Source organism: Cryptomeria japonica, chromosome 5, assembly GCF_030272615.1.
Source record: "Cryptomeria japonica chromosome 5, Sugi_1.0, whole genome shotgun sequence".
Taxonomy (NCBI): domain Eukaryota; kingdom Viridiplantae; phylum Streptophyta; class Pinopsida; order Cupressales; family Cupressaceae; genus Cryptomeria; species Cryptomeria japonica.
Window position 1 is genome coordinate 865,120,251 of NC_081409.1, and position 26,395 is coordinate 865,146,645.

The 26,395-nt window shown below is 36.5% G+C and overlaps 1 protein-coding gene across 1 annotated transcript; it reads right to left on the reverse strand.

Annotated features, from left to right (window-relative positions):
- Nucleotides 1-23,277: 23,277 nt before the first annotated feature.
- On the reverse strand, nucleotides 23,278-26,173 carry LOC131036379 (probable disease resistance protein At4g27220). The gene is made up of 3 exons (XM_059221156.1): nucleotides 24,944-26,173; nucleotides 23,925-24,849; nucleotides 23,278-23,648 (listed from the first exon to the last, which is right to left on the reverse strand). Exons 1-3 carry the CDS (start codon nucleotides 26,171-26,173, stop codon nucleotides 23,278-23,280), a joined length of 2,526 nt encoding a protein of 841 aa, XP_059077139.1.
- Between the last annotated feature and the right edge of the window lie 222 nt (nucleotides 26,174-26,395).

Genomic DNA, 26,395 nt, shown 5'->3' on the forward strand with positions numbered 1-26,395 from the left:
GAAAATGTCATCTTGTCTTTGTTTTGGTAAGGAAGGATGCATCCTTGTTTTTAAAGACAGTTTCTGATTTGTTGGATGTGGATTGTGTGGTCGATTGATAAATGGTCATTGTGTGAGTACTGTGTTAATGTTGGTTTTGCATCTGCTTGAATGAATATGTACAAGGTGTTGCCATGTTTTGGTGTGATTTTCGATGGGTTTTGTCGATGTTTTTGGATTTTGAATTGTTTTGAATGTTTTTGGTATTTTTGCGAGATATTTTTGAATGTTTTTGGATTTTTGATGATTGTTTGAATGAAGAACTTAATGAATCATAAGACAATGTAGAATCCACTTCCATCAATAGGTTAAAGGCATTGCCCCCAGTTTTAGACATGACTATGAAAAAGTGGGATGCAAGATGTATGGAGTACTATCATAATTGCAGAGGAATAACAAGCCATGGTTGATGGATGGATGGATGTATGTATGAAGTAGATGTGATCGCCACAAGTCTGAAAGATAATGGAGCCATAGCCTTTACGAGTGGCGCCTGTTAGCCAGGTTTTCACCATCGTTCTTACCCAAGGTGCCACCGGAGTGGTTGTTCACCGTTTGGATGCATGATTTTTCTTTATTTTTTTTGAATGTTTTTGTATTTTCTTTAGGACATTTTTCTGAATGTTTTTGGTATTTTCTTTAGGACATTTTTCTGAATGTTTTTGGTATTTTCTGATATGCAGGGGAGCCTGATGCCTTGTACACCTTAGGTATAAAACCGTTTGAGGTGCATGCTATTGATTGGATCTGCGAGCGGTTCTCCGTCTGATGTAGCCAACTGATATGCCCCGGACCCGAATACAGCAGTGACAACATATGGGCCCAACCAGTTTGATTCAAACTTGCCTTGATGTTCTCTGTTTGGTTGGTTGTGAGGATTTTCTCGAAGAACAAGATCACCTACCTCAAATGTACGAGATCTAACTCGGTGATTGTAGCTTCTACTCATGCGCTGCTGATAGGCTTTGAGGTGATTGTATGCAGCTTGTCGCTTCTCATCAAGTAACTCTAAGTCCTGAAGACGTGAGACTCTGTAAGCTTCATCATCAATGAGATTGTGCAAGGAAACCCGTAGTGACGGTATCTCGACCTCAATAGGTAAGATAGCTTCAGCACCATAGACCAATGAATAAGGAGTTGCACCTGTAGGGGTTCGAATGCTAGTTCGATATGCCCATAGCGCTGGATTCAATTGAACATGCCAATCACGACCGGCATCATTGACTATCTTCTTTAGGATCCTCAATATGTTTTTATTGGATGCTTCGGCCTGACCATTGCCTTGTGGGTAATAGGGAGTGGAAAAGCGGTGTTGGATATGAAATTTCTCACAAAGTTCACGGACATCCTGATTTTTGAAAGGAAGACCGTTATCTGTGACAATGGACATGGGCACACCATACCGACAGATGATGTAATTGAGGATGAATGAGGCGATCTGCTTGCCGGTGACTTGGGTAAGTGGAACAACTTCGATCCACTTGGTGAAATATTCAGTAGCGGTAATAATGAATTTATGGCCATTGGATGAAGATGGATGGATTTTACCCACAAGGTCAAGGCCCCATTGACAAAAAGGCCATGGTGTTGTGATTGGTTGCAGTTCCTGTGCTGGTGCATGTATCAGGTCACCGTGAACTTGACATTTCTTGCATTTCTTGACAAAGTAGTAGGAATCCTTTTCCATAGATGGCCAATAGTATCCAGCTCGCATGATCTTCTTAGCTAGTGATGGACCACTTGAGTGAGTCCCGCAAATTCCTTCATGTACCTCTTCCAAAGCCTTTGTTATCTCATCTTGTTCCAGACATCGAAGGAGAGTACCATCAAGACTACGTCGGTATAGGGTTTCGGCAATAATGATATATCGAGCAGTTTGGCGAATGAAGGTTTTACGTTGATTATTCGATTGGTTGGGAGGAAGGGTGTGATCGCGGAGATAGGTGTAGAACTCACCGTAACATGGGGATTCGGAACCAACAAGGTGACATATCATTTCAGATTCGGGGATATCATAAGCCGGGATCCAAAGTTGTTCTACCAAGAACTCGTAGCGTGTTGAATTCTGTGGAAGATCTAGTAGAGATGCGATGGTAGCCATGGCGTCAGCAGCTCGATTCTGATCTCTTGGTATCTGCTCAAAAGTGATAGTAGTAAATGATGTCTTTAGTTTGTCCACCATTTGCTTGTATGGCATGAGTTTATCATCTTTGGTCTGATACTCATCTGTTGCTTGTCGAATGACTAGTTGGGAATCGCCATATACTTGTAATTCTTTTAATTTCCATTGTATGGCTAACCTGAGTCCTGTGATCAAAGCCTCATACTCTGCTATGTTGTTTGTGCATGGAAATGTGAGCATGTAAGACTTCAGGATGCGATCACCTTGAGGTGTGATAAACAGAATGCCTGCCCCCGAGCCGTGCCTAGTGTATGAACCATCAAAGTATAATTTCCATGACTGTGCTTCTGTAATCATGAATATCTCTTCATCTGGAAAATTGGAAATGAGAGGATGATCACCTATGAGTGGTGCATCGGCCAACTGATCTGCAATAACTTGACCTTTGATAGCTTTACGGTCCACATACTCAATATCAAATTCACTTAGAATCATTACCCATTTAGCTAAGCGAACTGTCAATGCTGCTTTGTTAAGTAAATACTTGAGTGGATCAATCTTTGCAATGAGTTGCACCTTGTGTGTTAACAGATAGTGCCTCAGTTTAGTGGCTGCCAAGATTACTGCTAGGCAAGCTCGCTCAATAGGTGTGTAATTGAGTTCATAGCCCACAAGTGTGCGAGAGATGTAGTAAATAGCACACTCTTTTCCTTCTGCATTATGTTGTGCCAGTAGTACACCCAATGCTGTACTTGTTGCTGAGATATAGAGCAATAATGGTCTACTTGGGTCTGGTGGCATCAGCAATGGTGGATTCATGAGATAGTCTTTAAGCGCCTGAAATGCTTGCTGGCATCTGTCATCCCACTGAAAGCGGATGTTCTTGTGTAGCAGGTGTGTGAATGGATGACACTTATCAGCCAATTGTGCAATGAATCTGCGGATAGATTGAAGCCGTCCTTGTAGTGTTCTTAGCTGACTGATATTCTTTGGAGGTGGCATGTCCATTATTGCCTTAACCTTTGCTGGATCGACCTCAATACCTTTGCTTGAGACAATGTATCCTAGAAGCTTCCCGGAGGTCACGCCGAAGACACATTTCTTTGGGTTGAGTCGAACATGGTACTGTTCCAGTCTATCAAAGATTTTATCTAAGATGTGAAGATGTCCTTCTCTAGTAAGTGATTTTGCTAGTAAATCATCCACATAATCTTCCATTATAGTATGCATCATGTCATGGAAGATGGTGGTCATTGCTCTTTGATAGGTCGCTCCTGCATTCTTTAGACCAAAAGGCATTACATTCCAGCAGTATGTGCCCCATGGACATGTGAAGGCTGTCTTATGTTGGTCCTCTGGTGCGATCTTTATTTGATTGTATCCCGAAAAGCCATCCATGAGTGAAAGCATGGCATGTCCTGCTGTCAAATCTACTATGATGTCGATATTTGGTAGAGGGAAGTCATCCTTAGGACATGCCTTATTCAGATCTCTGAAGTCTGTACAAATGCGGATGCCCCCTTTTGGTTTGCCAACTGGTACAATGTTGGAGATCCATTCTGCATAATCAATTGGTCTAATGAAACCAACATCCAGGAGTTTCTTGAGTTCTGTTTTGACTAGCACGGCAATCTGAGGATGCATCTTACGAAGCTTCTGCTTGACAGGTTTGGCTCCTTTTGCTACTGTGAGATGATGCATGACTAAATCAGGATCAAGCCCAGGCATGTCTGCATATGACCATGCAAAGTTGATCTGACGCTGTTGGAAGAACTCTATAAATTGAGGTTGTTCCTCTGGAGTGAGAAGAGATGCCAGATGTATGATATGAGGGTTTTCAGGAGTCCCCACATTGTATTCTTTGGTCTCCTCAATGAGGATCGTTGATCGTTCTTGTTGTGCATTAGCAGGGAGAATGTCAAACCCTTCATCCTCAAGTGCCTCAGAGAGGTTTTCACCATTGGATACGCTCTTTCTTTTTACTTTTGTTGGATCAAACAGTGCCACAGTGTGGTTTTCACTGGAAGATCCATGTTTTAATGTTATATTTTTGCAGCTGAAGGGTTTGGCATCCGCCCCGAAGTATGCTGCGCTATTAAGTTCAATGGCGAATCCAGCTTTGTGATCCCCGCTTGGTAGATTATCCCTTAATTCCAAAAAGTCAATGATAGCCTTATCATTTTGGAAGAGGTCAAGACATGGGGGATTTGGTTGGTTCCATTCGATGAGTTCAGGGTGGATAATGGGCATTACTTCATCGATTAAGTTAAGTGCGGGAGATGTATCAGTGAGGGTTAAGACGGTGTGGTGAAGGTCGTTGATAGTACTCTCCCTGTCAGAATCAAGCATAGGATGAGACGTAGGGTCTGTGGAAGATGTTTCCAGCTCAGGTACCCAAGTGGTCTTTATCTGTGCTTCTCCGTAAACAGGGATGTCTTTGCGTGGTGGAGGTGGTGATGTGTCTTCCTCATCTGAAGTGTTAAGTTGCACTGAATCGAATTCCCACTCATGTGAGTCGGTCTCTGAATCACTTTCCAGCATCCGATTGCTATACCATACTGGGATGTCTTTGGAGTTAAATACTGCAGGTGTGATTGGTTTATGTACCTTTGTAGTGATCGGTGCTGCAGGAATTGTGATGGGGTTTAATGGATTTGTCACTGGAAGTATCGTTAATGGTGACTCAGTGGCTTCTGCTGGAACTACTGGTGCCATAGATGCTGCTGCGGGTTCCAATATAGTTGCTGCTACAAATGGTGTTGCTGATAGGATTACTGGTTCATTTGGTGGGATGATTGGTATTGTAGATGGTTGTGGTGGGTTTGTGAGCCTTGATGGGGTAGTGGGGATAGTGTTTGATGGTGCTTTGATTATGAAAGGTGTCCTCTTTACAGTAGGTGGGCAAAATGGTTTGCTAGGTTTTCCTTTAAATCTGAGTTTAGGAAGGATCTCTTTTTCAAAGCCTAGGCCTGTATTACCTTTGGGCTTGAACTCTGGCAGCAGTGGTTCATGTCGTCCTTGTTTGCAGTATCCCAAAGCACTCTGACCATCATACCCCATTCTTTGCATAATGAGGAGGCCTTTGCCATACTGTTCTGTAGGAAGTGTAACTCGCGGTATGTCAGTGGTGATGGGATCCTTATAGATCCAGTCCGCTAGGTCCTCATCTTGTGTTTCTTCCTCTTGACTTTTTCCAAGGATGAAAGGCGTTAAGGCACATGCTGGCGTGATTAGTGGTTGCTGGAGCAACTATTGTGGTTTACCATGTGTTCTAGGAGAAGTGGGCATTTGTCCCACACAAAAGAGCTGACTCAAGTTATATTCCCCGGGACCTTCCTCTGCGACTTTCATCTTAAGCTTTTCTTGCTTGGGTATAGGAGTGTTTGAACTGGCAAGAGAGGCGGGATTTACATATGATGTGGAGGAAATGGCTTCCCTATTATTAGGAACAGTAATCTCTGGTTGATGGCTGATATTATGGCAAAATGCAAAGGGATTTGCATCGCCCAGGATTGTGATCTCTACACCGTTATGTGGGAACTTGATACATTGATGGTAGGTATATGGAACGGCTTGCATGGCATGTATCCAAGGTCTCCCTAATAATAGATTATATGGCAGAGGAAGGTCAAGAACCTGACAGATGATGTGCTTTACCACAGGGCCCACTCGGATTGGTAGTACCACAGCTCCTTTGGATGAACGCTCTGCATCATCATAGGCCTTGATGGTGATCTTCTTGCGAGGATCCACTGATTCTATTGCATATCCCAATGCTGTGACCAACTGTAGTGTACAAATGTTTAGGCCTGCTCCATTATCAATCAAGACTCGCTTGATCCTGTGTTGGTTGACAAAGCCTTCAATGTGGAGTGAGGCGTTATGAGGTTGCTGGAAGGAAGAGTTATCACTTTCGGAAAAAGTGAGACAAGGTGATGACTTTAGACTTCCAACCATGGCTTGAAATTGGTCCGTGTTCAGGTTTGCAGGGACTGACGCCTCTTGGAGTGCTTGATCCAAGATTGTTTTATGAGAGGGTGACAGACGCAACAGCTCCAAGATGGATATAAGCGCAGGGGTTTTGTCTAATTGTTCCACAAGATTGTACTGCTTCGGGACGGAGGTGGTGCCTTGTGGAGCTGCCTTGATGGTGACCTTGCCACGACGTGTAACAACATTGCAATTTGAGGTGGGATTTTTGAAGGTTATGGTTGCAATTTGTTCACTGGCATCATACAGATGATTGACAGTGTAATTATACGCAACCTGCGTATAATCAGTGGTATCAGGACCTCGTCTAGAAGTGGAAGGACCCCTTTGATCTTGTGATGGAAGTGGATTCTTGAACATCTGATGATCATTATTGGTTGTTTTTGGGTCATGTCCTTCAATTCCAATTTCTCGTTGCCTTGACCGTGATTGAGTTTGAGCCATTTTGTTTACAAGTTTTTGTTGAAGTTGATCAAAGATGATGATGAGTTGGTGATGAAATGAAAGATTGATGGTTGGTGATTTGTGTTGTATGGGGATCTCTAGCACTTTAAGGTAGATGTAACCGAAATTCCTTCTTTGAATTGCTTGTTTGTTTGATAAGTTTGGATGTGATAAGGTGTAGAGAAATCTGAGATGTGTTACAGATTTTGACTACCTAGCAATGAGAGGATTCACTCATGAACTAGTTTTAACCTGCGTAGATGTGTCTCTTAGGATGAGTTTATCCTAGATGTAGAAACAATCTAAAAAGTGATGTGATGTGTTTGATTTCAAGCAATATCTAAAAGAGAACTTGGGACAAGAACCTCTTAATGTTTTGAGAGTTGGGATGGATTGATGATGAAGTGATGATGTATGAATGAGATGATGGATGTTTTGTTTTTCAACTTCAATAAAAACTTTGTGTTACAAATGGAACAAACTCTACCTCTTCCCTTTCAGGCGTTGGTGGCACTTCTCGAGCTGTGTTGTAGGTGATACAGATGTTTGGGAAGAAGTTGGGATTAATCTTTCCTCCTTGATTTTTGTGATAACTCAGAGCTCTATATTGCATAAAAGCTCTGCGGTTCAGTGATTCTGAATCAAACTCGTTTGTTTTACCTTGAAGATAGAGACGCATGCGATGTAGAAAGACTCTATGTGAGACAAAGATTTGTCTATTGAGATAGAAGAATTTCCTCCTTTTGATCAAAGCCTTTGAGCTTAGTGGTCTCCTTTTCAAGGTGATATTCTGATGACACTTCTTCTTTCGCAAGATGTGAAGAATGGTCATAAATTTTTGATTCTTTGTTTGTTTGTACCTTGTTTTTGATGTTTTTGGTTGTGTTGACAGATGTTGGATGAATACTTTGTTTTTGGGATTGATTTTCTGATTTTTCTTTGACAAGAAAACAAAGCAAGCACACAAACACAAGAATGTTGCCTCAAAAGGCACAAATGAGTATGGGTCTAGATCAACCCAATCCTTGGACTTGTTTTTGACCCTTCCTTTAGATTTATTTTAAGGTGTAATTCCAAAGCCTGAAGTCGGCTCAATTTGCACTAGGTCTGTAAAACGAACACACTTCAAACACTCTTTATCCCTAAGGTCAAATGGCCAGTTGTGATAAATTTAGCCCACATCTTGATATTTCTTCGACTTTGGTACTACATACCTTATCAATCCCGCCGTGGCAGGTAAGGATGTGATATACTAAGTCTTGCACGAGCATAACAAATAGATGATCCCTATGATGGGGGAGTCACCACTTTTATCAAGCCACAAGTGACTTTTCAAAAAGCTATGTTTCTACTCAAGGAAATATGTATGGTGAGTATCTTGGGAGCAAAACCATCTATGCTCTTGCACTAAATTATACCTCAAATATCCTCAATCAATAGAACAGGTGGGCTACTACTTAAAGGTGTTTAGTCATGTTCGATGGCTTTGGACATAAGTTCATTCTGCAGTGACTCACTTAAGAGCCTTGTAACTGGTGGTGGGGCCCATTTGTCCTTTCGGCCAGTTACACTGTAGGAACAGCTATACCCAAGGCTACAGCTTTCGCTCTCACCTGATTTCTATAGCGGCTCGAAGGATTTACCGCTCGAGGTCGTTCCCAAGAGTATCGATCCCTTGGCAGGCCTCTCTTAAAAAGATAAAATGTGAGTGTTACTAACACTTTTCTCTTGCACCTAGGACCACGAAAGCCAAGGGAGAGGATAGTGTGTGTTAGAAGTAGGACCAATCGACCAACTCTTTGCACAAGTGTGCCAAGCACGAAAAACACTTGTTCTTTTTAATCTGTCATTGCAATGTGATCTAACTATTTGGAGATGTTGCTCCAACAATCATGGTGTTCTTTTTAATTTTCAAAGGCAATTGTTTGAGTAAACTAGAATTTGAAATCCTGGTCAACTTAATGAAAAACACGTTTGCATGAAGTAAAATTGCTTTGAAAATGAGACAAGTTGATTGTGAATTTTATTTGCACCAAAAATGGAAGTGTGGATTGTGAGTTTTATCTTGATGCAAGAAATAAAATTTGCCTTGTTGATTTTAAGCACCAAAACGAAGTTTGTTTTCTAACTTGCAAAAAAAATAAAGTTGTTTTTGTATAAGTTTGTGGTTCTTTTTACCTTTGAACAATGAAATTCTTTTTAAGAGCCCCAAACAAATGTGTGATTCTTTTTCAAAAGCCCAAATTTGAAATGTGAAGTTAATTTTAAACCAAAATAAAAAGTGAATTCATTTTTAAAACCAACTTCAAAAACAAGTTAGTAAAAAAATATAAATCTACTCTTTAATCTAATTTAAATCTGCACAAAAGAGAAAAATAGTTAGTAAAATCCGCCTATTTGGTGGGCTTCTACAAGCCTAAATTTTTTTATTTTTTTTTGGTTACAAGGTGATTTGTACAACGTTTTGTTACAATAGCGCTAGTCTGCGTTTGAACAGAGGCACTATTTAACACAAACGTATTAAAAGAAAGGGAAAGACAGAGAAGGGAAAAGCACTGAAATAGGGGGAATAGCGCCAAAATAATGCCAAACGCACCAAAACAGTGTCAAAATCGCAACCTGTGTGACATTTTCAACATTCAAACATGTTATTGGTTAAAAAAAAAAAAAAAATTGATCTTTTTGGTGTTTGGATTCACGTCGGGTTCACCAAATGATGCTCTGCAAAAAGGATTAGAAAATCTGTTTGATGGCAACACACACAAGAGCACAAGAAACAAACGTTAGTGTTAGCAACAAAAGATTATCCTAAACAGGCATATCAAGAGAGATATTAAGCATGAAATAGAAAGCATATAAACATAGAATGAAATAGCTAATCAAGATGCTCATAGTTGCTCCTCCCTTGTTCCTCTCCTCTCCAAGTCCCAAATGAGTGTAGCTCTCAGCAGCTTTTTGCACTATGGATGCTTATGGAGGATTGAGATTTAATACTAAGCTTCAAATATGAAATGAAAAGCTAAATACTATGCTAGAGTAGATAGTGATGCTATGAAAAAGCTCTATGCTAATGCCAGTATAACAACAATACTCTAAATGCTTCTCCCTTTTGCTTGAGGAGAAGGGTTCTATTTATAGAAGAAATAGGGAAATGAAGGGTTAAGATTGAGCAATCTTAACAAGGGTTAGGATTGAAAGTTGGGGATCCATGTGCACAATTGGCACCAATAAAATGGTGACAAGTGTCAACATAGGATTGGGTTGAGAGAAGAGGTTGGAGGCATTAAAGGCCTGAGAAGACCTAATGGTTATCTAGAAGGTAAGGGTCAAGTCTAAATTAAGATTACCCATTGGATTAAGAGTTAATCCAAGGATAAACCTTTGTGCAAATGTTTAAGAGATAATCATGGTCAAAGCATTAATGGCCTGATGAGACCTTTGGGTTGGGTAGAGGTTGAGTCAAAACAAATGTTTTAACCATGTGGGAGGGTTGAATTAACCATTAATGGTTATTGGAGACTTTGGGGATTAAGTGGTTGAAGGTTGAAAGCTTTCAAAGGTTATCCAAGACTTTGAGGGTTAATTTGTTGAACACGCAAAGCATTAATTGCTTTTCAAAGACTTTGGAGTCTTTGAGAAGTGACTCCAATTTGCTTAGGAATGTGACAATATTTAGGGGATGGATTAGGCTAATTAGGAAGGGTTTAGAAGAATCTAGAAGGGGTTTAGGCATACAAGTGGATTTTGTAGGAAAATGCAAGTGGGAGAAATTTTGGTATTTTCAATTAAAATAAAATCATTTATTTCAATTAAATGGTGTAATTTGCATTTGGATAAATATTCAAATAAATATTAATTTATTTAAATGAGAAAAATGAAGATAAAGCATTAAAATGCTTGAAGACTTTGAGGGAAACCATTAAAGGCTTGAAGACTTTAAGAAAAACCATTAAAGTCTTAAGAAGACTATAGAAGGAAGCCATCAAGTTTGAAGACTTTAAAGCCATCAAGTTTGAATACTTTAAGGGAAACCATTAAAGGTTTCAAGTGGGTGAGGATAAATAGGATTTTAAATAAATAATTTATTTAAAATAGTTGTGCAACTTGCTTTTGTAGGAAAATACAAGTGGGTGGAGGATAAAGGTGATTTAAATAAATTATTTATTTAAAATAATTTTGCAACTTGCATTTGTAGGAAAATGCAAGTGGGTGGAGGATAAAGGTGATTTAAATAAATGATTTATTTATTTAAATGTGAGAGGTGGGATTTTGGAGGATTTAAATAAATATTAATTTATTTAAATGTGAGAGAAGATTTAATTAAATAAATATGATTTATTTATTTAATTAATGGTCTGAATTTGGTTAAGTGAATTAAATCAAATAAATTGAATAATTTATTTAATTAATAGGAGAATAGGGTTAAGATGAATTAATTAAATATTAATTTAATTAATTATTAATTGATGGTTAAATAATCAAATAAATACTAAGTATTCATTTAATTAAGTGGACAAATTTATGTGACTACAATGTCAATTGAATCGGTAATGGTATTCATGTTATTGCTGATATTATTGTTTTTGATATTGGCTAGTAACAAGTAAGAAGAGCTTCGTGGAAGATGTTGTAAACTAGTATGTAAAGTTTGTGAGTTGAACTAGTGAACCGGTGTAAAGGGATAAACCTTTCTATGTAATGTAATCGATAAACCCTATCAGCTGTTAAACCCTAACCAATTAAGTTCGATGGTTTATTATCTGATAAGAAGTAATGATGGAGACACGTGTGATCATCGAATGAAGATATGTTCAAATTATCTTGCAATGTTTGTTTTTTCTAGGGAAGGAGCAAACTAGATTGCATCTAATGCACAGTGCGTGATGAGTTACAAAGTCCGATGAAGTGGTGATCATCGAGCGGTTGGAATTTTCTTGAAGAATGTGAAGAGATTGTCATGATTTCTAATGGTCAAGATTGTACCGACTTGTTTCTAATCTCGATGATGAGAATTAGGTTTTTGTTGTGTTACCGACCTAATTGATTTCTATTTAAGGGCGATGAAGTTGTTTGTAAAGGTTGTTGGAAAGTTTGGTAGAAACCTATTGAGTGTGTAGTTGCCTAACCAGTGAATGAATCTGCACTTTGAGTGAAGGCGGATTGAAACTTAGAAGGATCTGATCAAGCAAATGTAGTGCTACTCAGACAGATCAAGAAAACCTATTGTTTTCTAACAATTACAATAGAAGTGAAATCCCTTAACCGGGTAAGCTCTAACAAGCTTGATTACTCATTAAAGCCTCTAATAAGGTGGTCCATTAGCTTGGTTTATTAAATCCTCCAGTGAAGTTACTACTAACAGGGTATTGTGCTCTTCATCATGGCATAATTGTAAATCCCTTAACTGAGTGATTCCTAACCGGAATTAGTTCTTAACAAGACTTATTGTAAAGCTTTAACAGGCTTGGCTCATAACAAGGAAAACTTTAGAAGAGTTCAAATAGCTATCCTTGTGAGTCTCATCTCACCGTGGTTTTTACTTTTTTGGGTTTTCCACGTAGAAACATTTGTGTCAAGTGGTGAATTATTTTGTGGTTGTGATCTTATTTGTTGATTTGGTTAACTTCTGATAAGGCATGTTAAGTAGAAGCATTGAGAGTTGAATATGTTGAGTTATGATTAAGAATTGTTGATGTTTACAAGATTGAAGTTGTTTATTGTTAAAGTTGTCATAATAGTTAAACCGGTTGATGTCAAGTATTCTTATGAATATTTATCTTGACTACAATATGTTTACATTGTTTGATTGAGTTTGAGTTTGAGTTTGGTAACTTTGTATTAGTTTTTCAATATACGGATTCATCCCCCCTCTTAGTATTCTACCAAATACTTACTCTTTCATCACACCATCAGATTTGAGGTACATAAGTTTGATGGTTTGAATTTTTCTCTATGGAAGCTTAAGATTCAAGATTTGTCTGTGAAGGATGGATGTGACAAAGCTCTTAAAGGAGTATCATCAAAACCTACAAATATGAGCACGGTAGATTGGAATACCATGGATAGCATGGCTAGAGAAAAAATCCAGTTATCTCAAAAAGATTCAGTTCTATTCAATGTTACAGAGGAGAAATCTGCTCATGACTTGTGGAATAACCTTGCAAAGCTGTATGAGACGAAGTCATTAGCAAACAAAATTCTTCTAAGGAGAGAGTTGTATAATTTGAGGATGCATGACGATTCACCTATCATAGATCATTCAAACAATTTCAATACACTGACAAGCAAGTTGGCTTCAGTGGGTGTGAAAATCGATGAAGAAAATAAGGCAGCAATATTACTTTTCTCCTTGCCAGATAGCTGGGATCAGTTCGTTATGGCTCTCAATAATTCTACACCAAGTGGGAAGTTGGTCTTTCAGGATGTGGTGGTTGCTTTAATCTTTGAATATTCAAGGCAGAAGAAATATCAAGGATCTTCTTATAATGAAGCCCTTTTTGCAAGAGGCAAAACTCAGGAAACAACAAATACTGAGTGTGGACAAACCAGGTCCAGATCAAAGGGGCGGAAATGGGTGAAATGTTGGAACTGTGGTAAAAATGGACATGTCAAGAAGGATTGCAGGCTGCCAAAAGCAACCAAGGAGAATCCTAATACACCTGCATCTGAGGCAAACACTACAGAAGTTCAGACACCATTGGAAGATAGAGAGGTATTAACTGCTAATTTGAGAAGTTCTTTACTTCATGTTTGGATTCTTGATTTTGGTGCTTCCTTTCATATGACAGCACATAGAGACTGGTTTACTTCTTATCAGTCTTGTGATGGTGGTATGGTCTACATGGGAAATGATAACCCATGTGAAGTTGTTATTGAAGGAAAGGTAAGAATCAGGATGTTTGATGGAGTAGTTAGAACTATTCAGCATGTTAGGCATGTACCTAGTTATTTACTTTCACTTGAAATGTTTGATGAACAAGGTTATTGATTCAGTGATGAAAATAGTTATCTCAAGCTAACAACAAGAGTTTTGGTTGTGCTAAAGGGAGAGAAGGTCGGCAATCTCTATAGATTGGTTGGACAAACTAACATTGGAGAGGCTGTTGTGGTATCTGATGCACAAATGGACTCATTATCAACCTGGCATCAAAGGCTAGGCCATATGAGTGAACGTGGTCTCAAGGCACTACTAGATAGAAATATTCTCCCAGGTGCAAAATCTAAAGATTTAATTTTTTGTGAACATTTTTTGTTTGGAAAATAGAATAGGTTGAGTTTTTCTAGAAGTACTACTAGAAGCAAAGATGTATTAGATCTAATTCATGTAGATACTTGGGAATCTCTCGTAAGATGTATTAGATCATATTTTATTTCATTTATAGATGATTGTTCTTGTAAGGTGTGGATTTGTCTTCTTAAGAATAAATATGAAGTGTTTTCTTGTTTTAAGAGGTTTAGAGCTTTGGTAGAGAATCAGAAAGGTAAGACAATAACATGTCTTAGAACTAATAACGAAGGTGATTTTTGTTTGGTAGAATTTAATTAGTTTTGCAGTGAGAATGGAATTGCAAGGAAGTTTATGGTTGCTAGGACACCATATCAAAATGGTTTCGTTGAACGCATGAACTGTACAATCATGGAGCGAGCTAGATGCATATTGAGTACTACTGGTTTGGAGCAGAAATTTTGGGGTGAGGCTGTAAATACAACTTGTTTCCTGATCAATAGATCTCCCACTACTACTCGTGATAATAGATTTCCAAAGGAAATATGGAAAGGTAAATCAGTTGATTACTCATTCCTCCATATTTTTGGTTGTAATGCTTATGTACATATTCCTAAAGAGAATAGAAATAAGCTAGACAAGAAGTCCACAAAATGTATTTTTCTAGGCTATGTAGAAGGTACAAAGGGGTACAGATTGTGGGATACTACTTCCCACAAGATTCTTGTTAGTCGAGATGTGTATTTTAATAAAAAATCAATGGAAAGACATAAACAACAACAAGGTATGGAAGTTATTCCAGTAGAGGTGGAAAAACGTGATGATCATCTAGATGTGATTAATAAAGAACAACTAGATGCGGAGCAACTAGATGAAGATCAACTAGAAGAACAACCAATTAAGCTACAGGTGAATCATCACCTATTTTAAGAAGATCCAGTAGAGTAATCAAACCACCTATAAGGTATTCTCTTACTTGTAATTTTTCTTATGCATTACTTACTGATGTTGGTGAACCTAGTTCATATCAGGAGAATTGTGAAGTTGAATGTGCAAGCAAATGGAGAGTTTCTATGGAAGAGATGGAAGCTCTACATAAGAATAAAACATGAGAGCTTGTCCCATTGCCTAAGGGGAGAAAAGCTATTGGGAACAAGTGGGTCTTTTAAGTACTGTTAGAGTTTTTTCAGCTCTTGTTGCTAGTCTTGATTTGGAGTTAGAATAGTTAGATTTAAAAATAGTCTTCCTACATGGTGATCTCTCCAAGGAGATTTATATGCAGCAACCAGAAGGTTTTGAGGAAAGAGGCAAAGAGAATATTGTTTGTGGGCTAAGAAAATCACTATATGGTTTGAAACAGGCGCCAAAGTGTTTGTACAAGTGGTTTGATTCCTTCATGTTGATTTTGGGTTTTAGTAGATGTGAAGCTGATCATTGTGCCTATTCTCAAAGGTATGATGATGATACTTTTATTATTCTACTACTGTATGTTGATGATATGTTGGTAGTAGGTCCCATCATATATAAAATCATCCATTTGAAAACTTAGTTTTCTAGGGAGTTTGAGATGAAGGACTTAGGCAGTGCAAATTAGATTCTTGGAATGAGGATACATAGATGCGGAAACAATAAGAAATTATGGTTGTCACATAAAAATTATGTAGAGAAGGTTCTGCAGTGCTTCAATATGCAAAAAGCACAACCAGTTAGTACTCCATTTTCCATTCATATTAAATTGTCTTTTGTACAGTGCCCTAGCACAAAAGCAGAGAAGACACAGATGTGTCATGTACCGTACTCACCAGCAGTAAGAAGTCTTATGTTTGCCATGGTGTGCACTAGACCAGACATTGCACAAGAAGTGGGAGTTGTCAGTAGGTACATGGTGAATCCTGGCACTAATCATTGGACAACCGTGAAGTGGATTCTCAAATATTTGAGAGGCACTTCAGATGCTGCTATCTATTATAGTGGGAGTAGTCTTCAAGGTAATGGGTATGTGGATGCAGATTTTGGTGGAGATAGAGATAAGAGAAAGTCTACAATAGGTTATGTTTTCTCTTTAGCTAGAGGTGTTCATAGTTGGGTGTCAAATTTGCAGGTAGTGGTGGCATTGTCTACTGCTAAGGCAGAATATATGGCAACAACACAAGCTAGCAAGGAGGTGAAGCTTCATAGACTTGTGGGTGAATTGCAAGTGAAGCAAGATAACATGGTACTACATTGTGACAGTCAAAGTGTTTTACACTTAGCACGAAACTCAGCTTACCATTCTAGAACAAAGCATATTGATATTCAATATCACTTTGTTCGTGAAGTGGTGGAAGGAGGACACATCTCTTTAGCCAAGATTCACACCGATGTAAACCCTACAGATATTATGATGAAACCTATTAGTAGAGAGAAGTTCATTTGGTGCAGAACTTCTCTTCGTCTGCAGATTATGTGATGTTAGGCAGCATTGGCAATGGTCTTTCAGTAGATAAATTATTTAGAGTTTGAAATTTGACTTCAAGTGGAAGAATGTTGGAATGTGAAGTCCAAATTGGACTCTTAGCTAGCAATGGTTGAGTCATCATGACTATCTTAGCTAGCAGTGGTTGAGTCATCATGGCTATCTTAACCATTAGCGATTGAGTTAATAAACTTTCTATAAATAGTAATTTTGACATGTGTTATACATATAGTTGTGTGAGTCATAATTACTATATTTAGTAAGTTGTATTCAAGTAGGACTCTGCAACTCGGTTGTTTTAGGATACTCGAAGTCATGTTTTGATAATTAGTTTTGAGATTGTTGTAACTCTGTAATTCCTAAGAATCAACGAAAGACAAAATTTGCCTGTAGTTTTTTTATTAGTATATTTTTACCAGGTTTTTCTACGTAAATCTGTGTTATGTGCTATTGTTCTTCTTTGCAAATTTTTTGCACTTATTATTTTTCTCACATGATAATCCAATTTCTCTTTAATATGGTCAAGCACTTGCCGATTGGCGACATGCTATTGCAGTTGGTGTAGAAAAGCAACAGAAGGTGTGGAGGCTATATGCTTTTCTATATTGTCAATGATGTGCCTAATCTTTTTGCTCATTCTGTAATGAGAAAAGACATGAAAGTATGAGCATACAATGCAGTGCTAGCCCAAATCAGATTCTTCCTCTAGAAGAGCATTCAATTCGTTCAACTAATTGTTGACTGTGGAGGGCAAAGGATGGTGAGGTGACGTACTCATTTTGCCAGAGTTGAACTTGCAATTCCACATTCATTGCATGAATTCTGGGAAGTAGAACTTTGAGGGCATCCAACTCTTTCTTGCATCGGATGGCAATGATGATGTGATGGATTATCTGATCCCAAGCAAACTGAATGGCATAACCAGCAAATCCAGTGATGAAGCCAGAGTCACCCATTTTTGGGTCACCTTACAAGAAAATTGAAATTCTAATGAAAGCGTTTTTCTCATCAGAACATAGGGGAAATATAGAAAAATAGCAGTGAAATCTTTGGTGAGAGAAGCAGACTAATCTGATGGCTTGTATGAAAAGAAAACGCTATGAAATGTTATTAATTTATAGCTTTACAGATATCTGAATAGCTTTTCAACATTTTATTTTTCATTGCACTTAAGAAAGAAGATAAATATCTTACGAAGTAAACTTAGAAAATTAGGTGTTTTTACTAGGCAAAGCATTTTATACTGCCTTTTGAGTAATGCAAATTCAATTTGGCAACTTTTCTGTGTTTTACTTTCACTACTTTAAAATGAATTTCGGTATTGTGGTCCAACATACACATACAATAAGATACAAAAGCTTCCAACAGGAAAGAAAGAGATGTGAAATGGTGATAATTCAAGTCGGTGAACTCACCAACATTTCTCTATACCTGCATCTCTCTATTGATTTATTTTGATTTGGGCACGGTTTTCAAATAATTTTATTCTACTTGTCACTTTCTACTCTTCTTTCTTTTCTTTTTTTTTGGGGGGGCGGGGGGGCGTTAAGGATTTATTTTATTGAAAGGTGTTGCTTAACCCAAAATCCTTTTTTAATTGGTTAATCTATAGATATTTCATTGTGGATTTCATAAGTTTAGGATATTTTATTTATTTTATCTAGGGCTTTGTTTTATAGATTAAGTCAGTTAATCTACAAAGTAGAACTCTACAAAAATTAAAATGATCTTACTTTTTAATAGGTTAATGAAAAAAATGCAAACTAAAAGTAATGTTTTGTTAGTGTTGTTTAGGTACTCTTTTATTGTATACTTCTTTGGTGGAGTGTTATTCTTTTATTTTACATTAGCTTTAATCAATAAAATAAAAAAGCATATAGATTTTTATTTTGTTTTAAAATACAATTAATATATGTTTGTTTGTATGTCAAAGATGTTGACCTGTGTGTTTAGGATTTCTAATTAGAAATATTAATCTAAGTTATTTTGATCTAAAAGAGAAATATCATATTGTATATGTAAGTAGAAATAGTCTAAGATTTGATTGCTTCGATGTCAACGTCTTATGATTTATTTATATTTTTTTATATTAAGTATAGAAGAAGAACAATATACATCCTAGTTCGAGGCCTACACCAAGCAAAGTATTTGAAAGTCTTCTAAGAATCTAGACTCATACTACAAAATTATATTCAAGAGGACTATATAGTAATTTGCATCTATATAAAATTCGTACAACAGGTTAAAAACATCCGATTCCCTATACAAAAAGGACTATGTGAAAAGATTCTCTAACAAATAGTATCTAGTTTAGTGGTTCAGATGGTCCTCTATCCATGTTGTCCAGCCTAGTGGTCCTTCCATCCATTTGATGGTCTTGTTCCAATTTTCCAAATCTTCTTTTGAGGGGATCCAATAGGTCTCTCTAAGGTCTCCTCTACCAAGGTCTCTTGTTGATTTCTATATATTTATCTTCCTTCATTGAGTTCTTGCATGAAAGTCTTGAGTTCCCTAATGAACAAAATCCTCTCCCTATTCTGTGACCATGTGTACCCACCCATTTGTGAAATCAAAGATATATACTCATGGTTTCATCTTGTATAAATATCTCAAACTACTTTTTGGCCAACTTCATGACAATGGTGACCTACAAATTAACACTAAAAATATATGAGTCTTCTCACAGACTTAGTAAGCAACCTGCCTTTATCTTGATATTTTTCCTCATTTCCAAGAGTAATATGCCATAAGATCTCACAAGATAAAAGAAACCAAAAAATATTACAGTCCTTTTCAAGCTCATTTAAGAATCCATAAACAATATCATGAATGAACATATTATCTATAAGATTAACACCAAATATCTTCCGAAATATTAGCATGAAATATTAGCTATTTTTTCTAACCATATTGTTCTCTAGAGAGGAGAATTGATTCAATTTTACTATGACATTATTTTACAACTTGCTTCTTTGTGTTCTTAGCTGAAGAAGTAAGACCTCTACAACAAGTCACTAGAATAAATCAAATACCAATTTTTTCAACTAGATGAAGGCAATGTTAGATGCTTTGGACATCTACAAAAGTTCTTGAATTTTCAAGTATAGGTTTTGTTTAGCTAGTTTATATTTTGTTTCAATATAATAAGAGAGCAGTATGGAAAATCATAAGATGTTCAGATCCTATCAATTTGATAGTCTCAAAATCACCAACTCTTACCAAGAACCAATTGAGGAGTTTGTAGACTAAGAAAATTTTTGTGTAAACATCGCGAAAACCCATATCATAAATTTTTAGATATGATTGAAACACGACCGCTGCTTTTAAAACCTTTTTTACAGTTTGATGTCTTAAATAAGCCAATTAACATTTGATGAATGAAAAGAGGGCACCAAATTTAACTGTAGCTAAATTTAGGTAACAATTTCATGCTTGGAGTCTTAGGTAACATTCTTATTGTCACTCATCTTTAACTTTTCCTCGGGCCTCAAGTGCATGGTTGGCAATCATTCTCTCTCACAAGTTTTAACCTTGTTTATGTTTGTTTCCCACTGATTATGAAGATGTATTTATTTGAACCCTATCATTAAAATATGTGCTAATTGTGTTGAGAAAATTTTAAACTGCAAGCAAGAGTGATCACATTTTCATTATCTTTGGCCCATTGGATGTTATCCTATGGGCTAGAATAATTTGTAAGTAATCTACTTTTATATACATTATAACATCTTATCTAGAATCTTCAACTAATTAGGCTCAAAGAAATTTTTGGAATCATTTGTGTAATTTTGATATTGTCAAATATGCAACATTGTCTTCAAACTTATCCCTTATGAGTGCAGAGAGACCCACAATGTCAGACAATATAAAAGTCATGAAATTGATTTCAAAATACACAGAGTAATATACTTTGAACAATCATTTTCTATATTTTGAATACATACATCGTAATATACTTTGAATAGTCATTTTCTATATTTTTTTTACTGAGTAGCTTGTACATTGAGACTATATGCAATTTGGCATTCCTATCTACATTATTTCCCCCAAAAGATCATTCAAAATATATTAGCCAAAATCGGGTTGTTGCTAACACACTCTCCATCCAAGGAAGCTATGCAATCCAAGAATTAACTTATGATCACAAACAACACCTTAACATAAACACTAGTCAAATGACACCTTAACATAAGCACTAGTCAAAAAATTAATAAACAAAATATGTAGTAATTGAGTACACTACCCAATTGCTTCAGTCCTTAAAGGACATTATCAAATCGAGTACATCATCCATCTTTTTGGCTTTAGAAAGTTTATTAATTTCAATGGATACAAATAAAATAGACTCTAAGTTTCTATGAGTGACATCAACAACAAGTTGGGTTATTCTTTCAAACCTGTCATTAACACAACAAAACAAACACACAACTATTCTTGTACTCCTTGGCAGGAACCTCGCTGCTCTGCAACCCTTCTTATTTTTGTCCTTCCTTCTGACTTTTTCTATTCAAATACTGAAAAATGTGCAAAAAATTACAATCCTGGAAATTTCATGATAACAAGCGTAGCATAGAAAAGCTTTAAACTCAAGCAAATTGAATACATTGAAATAATTATACACGAGACAAAAATGCATACAAGAATTATTATTCATTTAAATTGATTACATGATGTGATCAATTGATCTGAGATCAAATATAAATAATGCACTATAATTATTTCATTATATAGAGTTCTTAAACACATTAAAAATTTTCTAGAAACTTATCATGCAACTCTATATGTAAATTACAAATACAAATAATTATCACGTAAAATCTCTTTTGAAAAAATCTATTTTTAACCCATGCAAGACTATAGTTCTTCTCGTTGATGTGGGACTTATTATAACTTATTCCAACATTCCCACTTAGTTTTGATCACTAATTGCTTTAAAATAAAACTGAACATATCTAATTTTCCGATCTTCTCTTAATGTTGCCTTGTTTTGTTTTGGCTCAAAATGAATGGGTGACAACTAACAAAAAATTATCTAGAAAAATTGAACCTCAAAAAGGATTGTATACCCACTTTTAAAATTACATAAAAGATTGATTGAAATACAAGTACATATTTATATACATTCATTCTCTTATACTTTGATATTATGATGCAAAGTAAATATATTATCTATCGTATATTAGCTAAGAAAAATGACTCAATTTTCTTATACATAATTTATGTGTCACATATAGACAAGTAATTTCAATGGATCAAGGAGCCTAGATTGGCAATTGAATTAGTGTTTATTTTATTTGGTAGGATAGCCTAAACTATCTATTTACTAAATATTCAGTTAATCCAAAAGATGATTCTACTTGCTTTAATAACAAGTAAAATAAAATAAAATATTTATCTAATTATCATCAATCTTAAGATCAAATATAATAAATTTTTAATAGGATCATAGAGAGGTATAAACACTTATCTATTTTAGAATGATAGTTTGCTAATATAAATATACTTAAAAAAAGTTAGAGTGAAAAAAATATAATTTAAATTGAATAACAAAATCCCTTTGTTTTGGAAGTTGGTTTGGGATTCTTACCTAAGCCTCGTTGAACTCTAAACATGAATCTAATGTAGGATCGGGATGCTCATTCCCATTAGTTTGTTTCTCTAGCCAAAAGCCTCTATTTCAAAAAAGGCTTTTCTCTTTTTTGGTTTTGGTTGTCTCACGGCTTGTAAGATCCTCTCTCTTCCTTCTTGGTTGGCTACTCTGTAAAAGTTTGGGCCTCTCTCACTTTACCTAGTCTTAAGCCTAATTTCGAACATTGAATAACAAAAGATTGCATTAAAATTCTAGTCAAGGCTATATTATTGATCAATGTCTTGCCACATGGACTAGTCCTAGATTGATTTATGTTGGATGTGGTTTTATTCCATTGTCATGGTTTGAGATTGATACAATAGTTGAAGATTGACTTGCCTTTTATCTTGTAAAATATACTTGAAAAATGTTTGCATTAAGATGTAGTGTATGACTCTCTTCGAGGTGAGAAGTAAAGATTTTGGCTTATCTTAGATGCAAGTCAAGTTCATAGAAGGTTGTTGTACATTTTTCTAAAGAAACTTGACAATAAATGCAACAAGATGAGGCTTGATGATGTAGAGACGATGCTTTAAATTTATCTATAAGGGAAATTTTAAAATCTCTCTTGTGATTTTCAAATTCCAATTATTTGCAAAAATTTTGTTGACCAATGATTGTCTATAAATGCATGTTTCTACTCGTCCAACTCAATCATTTTGGTGTGTAAATTGATGATATAACAACGTACTTTTTACAAATTTTATATTATTGTACAATATAAATGTTTTAATTATATACATTAGGTCAAATTGTATGGCACAAAATCTACAAATAAACAACATAATATGCAAGATGTTTTTTTCCTAATAAATTTAAATTATATAGTTTTATAGATCAAACTAATGAAAATAAACAAATTGCAATCTAATAAATATAGAACATATACCAAAAATTATGTAAAATTCAAAAATACAAATGCTTCTCTTTAATAAGAACAAGGATAAAGATTTATCATTAAATTAAGTTTAATAAAGTACAACTCATTGTAAAATTGATTTCAATAAAAAATAATAATTCTTGTTGATTAAGTATGTAATATAATATAGTTATAAGCAATAATCTTGAACACTAAAACTCTAAATGATATACAATTTCAGAACTGTAGATAAGGTCGCATCATATGACTCATTATACAAATAAATTTAAATTATATAATATTATCAAAATTAACAAGACACTTATTGAAATGAATTAATTCTAACATAATGTATAACAAAGAATTGTCAAATCACAATAGTAAATTTGTAATATATAATGTTATATAAAACACAAAAATAGAAACATTAAATAGAAACCTTTTTTTTATCTACAATTTATATTTGAACATAACATTAAAATTATTTATATACCACTATTTTGAATGAAATAATTCAGAACAAATAAAATCGATTAATGCCAGCAAAAAGCTGAAACATCTCACTACACCAAAATTCACCATAATAAAAATGTTCACCCCCCTGAAGAATATCATGATACCGTTCTTCCGATGTTTGAGTTTCTATCGTAGATAATGTTATTGTTTGCACCTTAATCTTTGTCTTGATTAAGCTTTCTTCCTCTGCCATGACAAATAGAACCTTTGAACAACCATACACTCTTATCTTCTCTACACTCTTCAAATTCCAATAACACTGTGGTAGCCTCTGCAATGCCTCACACTTCATTATTGTCAATGTTTTAAGTGAAGGCAGTGCTGCTTCTTCCACTATTGGCAGCTGCTCCAGCTTCCTCAGCTTCACCACTGAAAATATCTCCAACTTAGGAAATCACCCCTTCTTGCCAAATTCCTCTGGAAACTTCTCAATGTTGGGGCACTCAACGATATGCAGGTTCTTTAGACTTAGAAGATTGTGCAAGTTAGGTAGTTGTTTCAACATGCCACAATCGAACAAACTAAGATAACCCAGCTTTTGAAATTCACAAAATGAATTTTCTATCTGGACTAACTGAGGACATGTTAATAAAAGTTTTCTCAATTTTGACATGGAAATTATGTCTTGTGGTAGGCTTTCCGTACCCGTCAGATGCATACATAGATATTCCACCTGATTCATGGTTCCCAACATTCCTTTCTGAATTATCTCACCATTATTATGGAGCCCCAACCTTTTCAGTTTGTTTAGGGTGCCCAAATCACTAATTGGAAGCCGATCCCTTCTGCACTTGTTCCACTGCATATTTGAAGAAGCAAATGCATCCAGGTACTCCAGGGACGTAAGGCGTGAGATCCCATAAGGCTTCCACTGCAGATGTTTGCAGAAACTAACGTCCAACAGTTTTAGAGAAGTCAACTTAGAAATGCCGGACGGGAGTTGTGTAATATCAGATCGATAAAGATCTAATATTTGCAGGTTTTTAAGAGCAGTGACAGAGTTGGGCAGTCTCTTGAGTGGCACAAAGGATAACCCGAGGTAAACTAAACGCTTCAAACATCCCATGTTTTCTGGCAACGACTGGAGGGCAGTCCGTGACAAATCCAGGACCCTGAGAGCGGTCATACTCCCAATCACTTCTTTTGGAATTTCTGTCAAAGAAGGATTAGAAGAGAGTAGCAGGGAGCGGATATAAGGAGCTCGGATTTCTTTAGGAACCCTAGTCAAACTGTTCTCTTCTAATGAAATTCTGATATGTCCTGCGCAATCGACCATAGGAAACTCCTGTAAGCCTTTGCTTGCCTGGAAGAAGCATTTTTCTTCCTTCTCAGCAATTTGTTGTGCTAAGTCATGCAGAACATCATGTACCCTGAAGCAGATTACCTTTCCGTCATAATCCTTCTGGATTGGTTCAATAAGGCATCGATCCGGTAACAGAATGACGTATGTGTCTCCTATTTGAAGAGGATCCCTTCCGGCCACCAACCCTTTTCCAATCCAGTAGTCAATGGCATCATTAGAATAGATGACATGACCTTTTGAGAAAGCAGCAAGGCAGAGGAAGCACAACTGCAAGGAAATGCCATAGCCAGCCACGTCGGCCAAAGCATTGTAGCAACTTCTTGACTGTCAATTCCCATTCATTTGACAGAGTGACGCTTACCATTGCCTTCCCAATTACTTTGAGGGCTAACGGAAGGCCCCCATGACACTCCTTGCAGACACTCCTCGCTATTTCTTGGTCAATGCTCATGGGCAAAATTCCATCGCTGTGTGGAAATGCATAGAAAGAAAACAATCTCCAACCGTCGTCCTCAGTCAAATCTTGCATTTCGATGAGTGATGAAGGCCGAACACCCAACTGTGAGACCACACTACTAGTTCTGGAAGTGGCAATGATGATGTTAGACTTGTGGTGTGGAGAATGGGGCACACATAGCTCCTCTAACAGCGAGGCTGCACTTGTTTCCCAAATATCATCTAAAAATAGGGCAAATTTGTGCTTTCTCATGCATTCATTCAACCATGTTTTCACATGGTCTTCCTCTCTACTGTCCAATCTTTCATTTACTTGAACAGATATTTGTTTCACAAGATCGTCTCGGAGAGTATTGAAAGATGGATTCTGTGAAACAGTAAGCCAAAGCATCAAATCATTGCGAAAGAGACTCTGTACCTGGTCACTGTTGAAGACTCGTTTGAGTAACAGAGTCTTACCGGCCCCACCCTTCCCAACTAGTCCTAAACGAGACACATTTTTGTGCTGCTGTGAATCAATCAGCTCCACAAGTCTGTTTGATTCAGAATCCTGTCCCACAATGACTGCCTTCTCAATATACTTCTTGTTGGAAGTGGCCGAATAAATGGATGGAAAGAGATCTCCAGATGCGCTGGCCACTGCTGAAGTACTATGATTAAGATAATCCAATCTCTCTTTAATCTGCTCAAGCACTTGCCGATTCGCGACATGCTGCTGCAGTTGGTGCAGAAAAGCAACAGAAGGTGCGCAGGCTATATGCTTTTCTAGATTGTCAATGAGGTGCCTGATCTTTCTGCTCGTTCTGTAACGAGAAAAGAGATAAAAGTATGAGCGTACACTGCAGTACTGGGCCAAATCAGATGCTTCCTCCAGAAGGGCATTCAATTCGTTCAACCAGCTGTTGACTGTGGAGGGCAAAGGATGGTGAGGTGACGTACTCATTTTGCCAGAGTTCAAAGCTTTTCGATACTCCTGCAATTCCACATTCATTGCTTGAATTCTGGGAAGCAGAAGTTTGAGGGCATCCAACTCTTTCTTGCATCGGATGGCAATGTTGATGTGATGCATTATCTGATCCCAAGCCAACTGAATAGCATAACTAGCAAATCCAGTGATGAAGCCAGGGTCACCCATTTTGGGGGCACCTTCCAAGAAAATTGAAATTCTAAAGATATTTCAGTGTGGATTTCCTAACTTTAGGATTTTTATTTATTTTTTCATTAATTCAGAATTTATATTTTCATACATTAAATTATTATTTTAGTATCTAGGGTTTTGTTTTATAGATTAACTCAAGTTAATCTACAAAGTAGAACTCTACAAAAATTTAAATGATCTTATTTTTATAGGTTAATG